Genomic DNA, 10,360 nt, shown 5'->3' with positions numbered 1-10,360 from the left:
TAGTTGAATCCATTTTCCATATCCATTTGGTACTAATTTCCCCAGGTTTTAAAGGATAACAGTAGTAAGTAAAATTGCAAAGCTCACATCTAGGGTACTGGAAAAATAATAGCCATTACTGGTGGCTGTCATTTTTTAAAGCCTGGTTCTGCTTGAAGAATTACTTCAATAGCAATGAAAGAGGCATGCTTTCCCACCCATCATGTTATCCGCCTAATTATACTTGCATATTACTCTATAAAGACAGAATCTTTGGAAAAACAACAAAAGACCACAGTTTTGTGCAACCTATAGGTTTTATCTTTTTATTACCAATTCACAAAGTACATGAAAAATATCAAGTATTACTCTTCAACTTCTCTGCTTCCTATTTGCAGATGCTTTCAATAGGAAAGAAAAGGCAAGATAACAAATTAAATTTCATCTACTACACTGAAGGCTGACATTTCAATATCTCATTTGCAAAGAGTCAATAGTAAAAATCATAATTCTCAAAAGAAGGAAAACAATGATTGCTTAAGGACCTCCTTAGTTCCTGAATTTTTTTCCCATAAAGAAAAAGTATATGTGAGCCATACATTATTGTAGAAAAGAGTTACTTTTTTCTTTTCATAAACTTTTTTGCTTCTTTTAAAAGCTCTTCCACATCTTCCTTCTCTTGGTCTTCCTTTCCTGGTTCCCAGTCAGAATCTTCATCTGTTGGTTCATATTCTTCTTCCTCATCATCTAGAAAGCTGTCACTCAGGTCATACTCATTGGGTTGCCCAACATTATCATTATCTTCATCTAAAACATTTCTCACTGAAAAACAGAAGATTGGTACACAACACATCAACTGCCACTCAACTTGGGATTAGAGACATCTAACTGTAAAATGTCCTTCTGCATCAAGAGGAATTAATTTTATTAATACAAAGCTTACCACTACAAGTTTCTAGAAAGGGCACTAAAACGACCATTTGTTATTTATTATTCTAACTTTTCCTACCATGAAACTTCTGAGATTAATATGGCATGACTCCCCTGTAATACAGAAACTTGCTATTCTGTCCTCTCACACAGCTATGTTTTTCTTTTCAGCAGTTATCACCAAATGACATCATATAATTGTTTACATGTGCACTGTCCACCTTTGTAAAACTCTACAAGTGCAGGGCTTTGTTTCTATTGTATCTTCAGCTCCTGCAACACTGCTTAACATGTAGAAGGCACTTTATAAATATATATGTTGAATATATCAAAGGATAAATAAGTGAACCATTTACAAATAAACTATTGAGCATCTTTAGTTTTACAGAAACCCTTCTTATTTTAGCTTACACTTTTCATTACTAGCCTGTCAGTATAATGAGTGACATAACAAACTTTTACTTAAATCTTGCTAAATGAAGGGACTTTAAGTCCCAATGAACCCTGGAAATCTTTAGCAACTTATTGAGCAGGCTTACTAAGGTAGTAAAGCCATGTTAATCAGGAGAATCTCATTTGTTTCCTCAAAAATTTATATCTATCGTCATTTACATTTGGTGTTTACATTTACACATTTATGTTCTTTTAATAGGTAGTCCAGAATCTAACAAAATCATACATAATAGAACTTGGTATAGCCGGTAGTCAAATTTTGTCTACTTTATTTCACACTAACAGGTACTTTAACTGTGCTGTACGTGAAAGCACTTGAAGAGCCAAAGTCATGACATGGGTGCAAAGTGAGCTCTAGAACTCAGCTCTATGTCTTTTGTTAGTGGTGTCACATAGACATTTCTTAACAGGGTTTTAAATGCTGACATGTGATTATTACTGTGGAACCAATTAATGGATTCTCTTGTAGAAAATTCAATTAACAACTTTAAATATTATTCAACACAAATGCCACCTCGATGGGAGTTTCTTTTATTTTTTTAATAGCTAGTAGACGCTGAAATTTTTAGAGAAATGTCAGTTTCTGCCTTTCAGTGTAACTGGGCCATGGAGGAAATAAAACTTTTCTTACTTGGAAAATGCTCTGAATCAGGGAACTTGTTGATCTAACTTGTTATGTGATTTTCCAAATCATGAAAACAATCTCAGGAAGCAGGGCTCTGAGATAAGCATGACTAGTGTCTAACCTAGGAATAAAATGTCTGTCTTTACCATAAAAATTAATATGTTTTCATTCAAAAGGGATATGAAGAGCACTGAAAGCAAGGGGGGGGGGAACCTATGCATATATTCTCTAACTGGGCAAGCTGAAGCATATAGCGTGGTATCTGGGTATCTCCATTTAAAACGATGAAACTGCTAATGCTCCCATACAACTCGCTATAGCACTGTTTGCTATATAAAAATTTGGGCCGGCCCGGTGGCGCACTGCTACAGTGCGCCGCTTGGAAAGTGTGGCGGCGCTCCCGCTGAGGGTTCGGATCCCACATACAGACCGGTTCCCGCTCACTGGCTGAGTGAGGCGCGGGAGCAACACCGAGGGTTGCGATCCCATTGCCGGTCCCAGGCCGGTACGGGTGCGACACTGAGGGTTGCGATCCGTTGCCGGTCATGAAAAAAGACAGAAAGGAAAAAAAAAAAAAATTTCAAAGAAAGCTGATCATACAAGGAAATTTTTTAGTTAGAGAACTGGGCAACTCACTCATTAAGAGTCACATCATAGAAGATTCCAAACCTTGACTCCAGTATTGTACAGAGAATGCAACTGTTAATGAGAAGTTTATTGAAGCACAAAAATAATAACAAGGAGACATAGCAGTAGTTGTTTAATTTTAAAATTAATAGCAAAATATAACTTTTTGTAGTTTTATTTCTTATAGTTGTGATTTCCAAAGAATGTCCATAGAATTAAACAGCATAACTTAATTTTTGAAAAATTAAAAGCCTATTGAATTTTTTGTACTACAACTAGTTTATTTGAAATATAATTGTTGAGTGTACCTAAGAAATTAGAAGTGAGCTTTTTTCTTTCAAATCACGGTGAGCTTGGAAGACATAAGTTTTTTTTGTTTATCTTCACCTAGAATGTTTTAGGTTTCTTGCTGCTAGTTACTGCTGTTCTTATTCGACTGTCCATCTTCTCATCCAGCAAAAAGTCTCTTAAAGACAGCATGGTTTAAGAGAAAGAAGACAAGACCAACGGGTAGAAGTCCAAATATTTGTGTCATAAACAAACCCATGACAATGAGAAAGTCACTTAACCTAATACAATTTATTTTTTATATATGAATCAAAGTGATTAAATCATCTCGAAGATCCTTTTTAACTCCAAAATTCTAATTTTAAGGCCAGAGTAGGAATATTCAAGCTTTTCTCTACAAATCAGTAAAGTAGTATTGAATGTGAAGAGACTGACAGTTTGACTATTTGAAGAAATAATAACTATAAAAATAATAAAAAATATTTTTAAATAACTAGAGAAATAAGCTGTCACTTATTTATAAGAACTAATGGGTAATACTGAACTACCATGATGATAAAAAACAACTTTTAGAAAAAGTAAACTCCTAGACATATTTAAACAACATGTTATTTATTAGCAATAAGGTATTACGATGTGGTACTTTCTGATTTTTCTTTTTAAGTGGAAGAATTCGTAATATAAGAATGACAATTCCAAAGTTTTTAATCTAATATTTCCTTTACAATTTAAGTTTCCACTATCAATTCACTACAAAACAGTATGTTGGAAGAAATGCTGATTTTTGCATGAAGAAAAGATCTTTTCAAATTGTTGATTTATCCCAATAGTTTCATGATATTAGAATCTAAGATGACAGATGTTTCACTGCAGATTAACAGTTTAACACCGATTATTACAGGCTTTATTTTTCTTATTTTCCTGTAAATCTTAGGACTAATTAGGATGTTAATTTTCATTAAGTAAAAAAAATTTTGGCCCAATATCCCTAAAGATAAAAATTTACTACATACTATGAAAAAAACCTTTTTTAATAATGCTTCATTTTACTAGTAAAGGCTAATTTTTTTAAATGCACCAATCTACTTGCAGGCATTCATTTAGTTTTGGAAAAGCAGTTTATAGATTTCTGATGTACTCTATTATTCATGAAATTTATTTCTTTTTAAAATACCATTGCACTAGGCTTTTTCATATTCCATACTTTCTCAGCTTTCCCCACACTAATCAGCAGATTATAGAATCTCATTTAAGTCCTACTAACCCTCCTTAAAAGTTTTCTTTCTACATCTTTCAGTTTCAACTTCAGGGGAAAAATCATATATAAGTACATGTATATAAAATTGGTGAAATACATATTAAAGTAGCTATCAGTAGAACATTCTAAATTTTCAGCCATGAATGGTACTGCCTAGAATAATGCATAACACGTATTAACAGAGGCCAGAAAGAATGACTCCAATAATGAGATGATAAAACACTGATGATAGTTCCTTTTAGATGCTGTCAGCAACAGGTAAGGTAGCTAAGAAAGTATAAACAACATTTTCTTGGTATTAATTACTCTTAGCATTCAGTATCTTGTGCCAAAACTGCAGCACTCTAAAAAAGTGTGGAAAGTGAGTAAAATTTTAAACCAATTAGACATGTAAGAAGCTTAACAGATGACAGCAAACCCACAAAAAATAAAACGCACTACATAAATTGTTACATGCACAGAAGAACCATATAGATGGAAGTGTTTTAGGGGCGTTACAAATCAGAAATTAAATAGTTTAAGAGTTTAATGTAGTTATTTTAACGTTGGCACTATATGAAATTTTATTGTCCCATTATATAGTTATGATACCCCTCTCAAATTCAACATGTTTAAATTAAAACAAAAACGAAAAAACGACCTAGTCCTTCCTCCTAATCTCTACTATGTGTAAATAGCACCTTCAGTCTCCTGATATATCTGTCCTATGATCCTGAGTCATCCCTACTTCCTTATGTCATCTCAGCTTCCATATCGCAGTCGATCAGTTGGTAAATCCTCTTGATTCTTCTTTCAACATCCCTCTTATATTCAGTCCTACCTTTCCACTCTCATGGTGGCCACCCTAGTTCTGGCCTTTTACTCCACTACCTAACTAATCTCCAGAAGGCCTCCTCTGCTTTAATTCAGACATTTCATCATCACCAGCTTGATTTTGGTAAAATACTGGCTCATCATTGTTTGCCAAAGGTGCCCATATCTTTGGTCCGGCCACTGAGAACTTCCATAATCTGGTCTTAAAACACTCTTTTTAGTATCATCCACAGTAATTATAAAGACTTTCTTTGTCAGTTAAACTGATCCACTAGCTAACTCCAACCACAACATTTCTACCTTAATGTCCTTGATTGACCTATTATTTATTTTGTCTGGGATGTCCTATAATCACCCACCACAAAGCTAAGAAACAAACAAAGCTGACCGAAATCCTACCACTTTAAGACCAATTTGACTTAAAATTTCCACATCAAGTCTATCCTGATCATTCCCAGCAGAAAGTGCTTCTTCCCTTTCCTCCAAGATTTTAGAGCATTTTGCCATAAGCAGGTAGAGCCAGAGCTGGTTCTCATTCCTCTGTAACTGTGCTCACATGGGAGACATACACTAAATGAATAAAAGTGTATGAGTAAATGAGTATATATATGAGATTAAGATCTTGGGTAATGTTAAACTTTAAAGATGTGGGATATGAGAAAAACAAGTATGTTAGAATTCTGTGTTAGATATCTCTAAATTAGGAAATATAATGAGACCTCAACATTTAATATTTGAAATGCTCCAGACCTTCAATTTACAGATTTTATAGGGTGAAGAGATGTTCTGACTACATCACCACATAATTCTTGAAAGTACATTAGAAACATAAGGCTAAATTGTTGCTTTCAAATATCTACACATTACTTAAAAACTAACCTTCCAATAAAATAAAAAGTTTTGCTTAAAATAAATTGCCTTAAAAATATGTTCTTCAGGCCGGCCCGGTGGTGCACTGGATAGTGCGCTGCTTGGGAAGCGCGGCGGCGCTCCCGCCCGAGGGTTCGGATCCCACATACAGACCGGTTCCCGCTCACTGGCTGAGCGAGGCGCGGGAGCAGCACCGAGGGTTGCGATCCCGTTGCCGGTCCCCAGTCCGGTACGGGGGCAACACTGAGGGTTGCGATCCGTTGCCGGACACGGAAAAAGACAAAAGACAAAAAAAAAAAATATGTTCTTCATTCAGAAAATAACTTCAATGATAATTTCAAGACAGCTTTCAAGGAAAATTCAGATATTTTTAACTATACTATAGGATGCATATTGATTGTTTTTTGATAAATAGTGAAATGAAATGCCCTTTCATGGGACAATGCTACAGTTTTTCAATAACATATAGTTTTAAAAAAATGTTATTACAGTATTGCTGGAAAAGAAGCTATTTTAACCACCATAAAAGCTACATCATTAGACACAGTTCCAGTATAGAAAGTTTAACATAAGACATATAACCTCCATATTGTGTTAGCACAGATAAAGGAAGTATTTTTATGTCTGGAGTACTAAAGCACTGAATTATGTTTCAATAAGAAATGAAAAATGGAATGCTCTTATAGTGAAATTAAATATTTTCATGACTTGAAACAAGTTGGTTGTATGTATGCACACACAAACCTAAGCGTAGCCTTGATAGTATGCATTTTATTCTCTTATTCTGTGGACAGGAATATTGGTTACTGAATTGGTCTCTGCATTATAGAAATGATACAAAGAAGCCAGCATCATTTGTTAAAGAGGAAACATTAGAGTTTGAAAGCAGGGAAGACAGAGGTAAAACAGATTGATGTAAATGGGACAGATGGACATTTGGAGGTTGCTTCTCTGGTGTCTATCCCCCCTCCTTCTCCCTTCCCCAAGGCTTTAGTTTCTATTGGGGATTCCTGTGGTTCTGAAGAAGGTGACTCTACCCCTGGTTTTGGGGTGGTACAAACTAATTACTGGCTATTGTGATTGGTTCAAGGGTAAGAATGCGACCTGAGCCAGTAAAAGGAGTGAATTTCAAGATTTTTCCTAGGAATCATGAGAGTCAGAGTTGTTCATTCTCTTTCTCTCTCCTTAGATGTAAACATGGGTGCTTATTGTCTCAGCTGAATAAGGATGTATATAGTCCCTCCTTGGGAAAGTAGCCGGCCTTAGAATGATAACGACCCCTCTAAAGACAAAATGATGGGAGGAAATGGGTCCTTGGGGACATTATCAACATTATCCATGAGCCAAAGCAATAAATCTTATCTAAATCCAGCCCTATCTCTAAACTTTTTAGTTACAGAAGTTAGTAAGTTCTCATTATCATTTTGGCCTGTTTTCAGGTACTTGCAAACAAAAAAGTCCTCAGAGATAGAAGGATGAATATATATTATTGGATAATGATTGGGAAAAACATTTGCTATATAAAAGATTCACAGTTTTGTTTTTAACCTAAGAAAAATCACTAAAATTAGCAATTCAACAAATTTACAGAAGCAGAGATTTTTAAAAATTCATAAAAACTGGAAACTATGTAGGTTTAATAGGAGAATCATTCAAAAGTTTTGTTTTGAGTTTCCTGAAGTAAAATTACTTACTTGGAAGTGTGTTATGTCTATATTCTATCTTATGCTGAGGATTCTTCCTAAAAAAGAAAAAAAAAGCAAAAATAAGATCTAGTTTTCCAGTTACTAAAAATTAATAAGACTATTAAAACTGAATTAGAACACTAACCTAATTAGGTTACAAATAAAATTAGGCCTCAACAGGCCTCTATTAAAAAGCATTCGCAATATTTATTGAATTCCTACTCCATGCTAGCATATTTCTAGATGCAAAAAGAGAGCAGTGAACAAGACTTAAGTTCCTACCTCAAGAACTTACACTCTAGAAAGACAGGATGAGACAAAATAAAACAAACCATATTTCTAAAATACAATATATTGTATTTCTAAGATGTCATATACATCACATACACAAAAATATAGTGTATAAAATATGACACGAATATCAAGTATGTGTGTGTATAGTGTCCAGAAAGATACTAAGACTCTTCTTGAATCCAAACAAAAAAAGCATTTAAGTAATTTCTCTCCAAAGAAGACAAATCATTTGTTATGAAAAACAAGAAAAGTCAATTTCATTGAGAAACTCATATAACATATTCTGAAGTCAAACAGAAACTACTGTTTAAAGAACTATTTTTGATTACATATACTTATAATGCCTTCCATTATTTTAATAATTAAACAAAATGTTAAGAACCTTACATATTCAAGACATTCTCCAGATAATGCAAAACTGTCCCAGAAACAAAACTCCAAAGCAACAGGTTGAGCATGATCCACTTGACTGGTACCCCTCACTTAGGAGACTGACAAAAGAGGTCTGGGATACACTGACAATAGTATGTACTGATGTGTACAACTTCCTATGTCTGTGTCAGAAGTAATTCTTTTACATAATAAAGGTCCATTTCCTCATTTGTTCAGCAAGTATTGGCTGAATGTCTCACTATATTCTGGCCCTAAGCAGGCAATAGGAAAATATTTTGCAAAACACGCATTCTTGGTTACCAGAGGCCAGGAGAAGAGAGAGGTGGAGGGAGGAGAAGTGGTGGACTAATGGGTACAAAACTATGCTGTCTACCCTAGCTAAGTCATTGTGCAGTACATGCATGTATTGAAACAACACAGTGGACCCCACAAATATGCACAAGTAAATGTTAAAAAGTTTTTTTAAAGTTAATAATGTATTTTTCAACATTTAAAAAAAGGTAAACATTCTTGTCCTTAAGGAGGCAGAGTCTGGGGGTAGGGGCAAGACAGACATTAGATAAGCATCTTCCTCACTGAAAAATAAGAAAATGGTTCTGTGAAGACAGGTAGTACCCTTTGTGATATCTTTTAGGAAACAGGAAATAAGTCAAGCCTTAGACCATCTCTTTCTCAGGCTAAAAAACCCATTTTCCTAATTTTTTTCTTTTCAATTGAGCAAATAAGGAAATTTTTAAAAAATTATACAATATAGGTTATATATAAATTAATTTTTCTACAATTTCTCCCATTCGACTTTATAATTCCATGTCTATTTCAAATGATAAACATGGCCAAAGTCTCAGGGAGTAATCACTAGCTTCAAACCTAGTCTATGAATCACAAAATGTTAAATACTAGGAATGATCTCTGAGTGGTCAGTCCCTCTCCTCCAGGCAGCAGATGAGCAATGTAAGCCTAAGGAGGTGAAGTTCTTGCCCAGGGTCTGTGTTTTCCAGACCACATTAAGACAATGGTCCAGGCAAACTTATAGACAAGATTAAAAAAATATTTCTGCAATAATCAGGTGATTAAATGTTCCATTTATAAATTCCTTTTTATTACTAGTGTGAAAAATGTATCCAACTGCTCTTATCATTTAAAACAGTGTACACTTTGTGTTTAAAATATTTCATAATAAAAATTATACTTTAAAAAATATTGTATTTTTCTATCCTGACCCTTTGACCCTATTGTGATATTGGTGAACAAATTAAAATACATAATTTCGAATCATTCAGAACCATTTGCTTTATAAATATTTGTCTTCTTGTTTCCAGAATTGCCTAATATTTTGCATTTGCTCCAGATACAGTCATGCACTGCATAACAATGTTTCAGTCAGTGATGGAACACATGTATGACAATGGTCCCATAAGATTACAGGTGTGTAGTGGGCTTCTATGACATTTACACAATGACAAAAATCACCTAATAAGGCATTTCTCAGAACGTATCCCCATTATTAAACAACACAGGACTGTGTTAATTTTCTTTATCTTCATCATAATTTACTAGGCAATAGGAGCTATAAATATATAACTTCAAATAAGTTCACAAAACCTAGAAAAATAGAGTGTTATTGCTTGAGAGCTGTGGTAATCATGGAATCTATTCTCCAGGATAGGTTTTAGCTAGTGCTACTTGCAAGAGTTTTGACTGAAAACCCTAGAATCTTTATAATGCTATCCAATAGAACTTTCCGTGATGAGGGAAATTTTTTCTGTCTAATACAGTAGATAGAAATACAGTCTAATATAGCAGCCACTATCTGTGTGTGGCTATTGAGCACTTCAAATGCGGGTAATAAAGCTGAGGAACCAAATTTTAAATTTTAATTTTAGTTAATTTACATTTAAATGTAAATAGCCACATTTGACTACTGGCTATCATACTGAACAGTTTTTATTCAAAAACCAAGAAAAGGGCCGAGCCCGTGGCGCACTCAGGAGAGTGTGGCACTGGGAGCGCAGCAGCGCTCCCGCCGCGTGTGTGTAGGAGGCTGTGGGGGAGAGCATCCAGGCGTCCACGGCCAAAGCTTCCAGGAACAGGGACCATCGATGAGGCAGGTCCATTTTAACAGTGGGTTAGCTGATCTGGTGAAGA

General features: G+C 34.7%; 1 protein-coding gene across 3 annotated transcripts in view; it reads right to left on the bottom strand.

Moving 5' to 3' along the window:
- Positions 1–277: 277 nt before the first annotated feature.
- The window catches only part of APLF (aprataxin and PNKP like factor), a 79,667-nt gene continuing 69,584 nt past the window's right edge, over positions 278–10,360 (bottom strand). For 2 of the 3 annotated variants that reach the window (XM_008577836.1, XM_008577838.1), the window contains 2 exons: positions 7,538–7,584; positions 278–801 (listed from right to left, as the gene is read on the bottom strand). In XM_008577836.1, coding sequence (XP_008576058.1) covers positions 596–801; positions 7,538–7,584 — 253 coding nt within the window. In that variant the 3' untranslated portion in view covers positions 278–595. The remainder of the gene's footprint in view (positions 802–7,537; positions 7,585–10,360) is intronic. The other variant, XM_008577837.1, reaches the window with a different exon arrangement.

The sequence above is a fragment of the Galeopterus variegatus genome, unplaced genomic scaffold (assembly GCF_000696425.1).
Source record: "Galeopterus variegatus unplaced genomic scaffold, G_variegatus-3.0.2 Scaffold1586, whole genome shotgun sequence".
NCBI classification, from domain to species: Eukaryota; Metazoa; Chordata; class Mammalia; order Dermoptera; family Cynocephalidae; genus Galeopterus; species Galeopterus variegatus.
The sequence above is the reverse complement of the archived record's forward strand: the minus strand, read 5'-3'. Positions and strand labels throughout refer to the sequence as shown.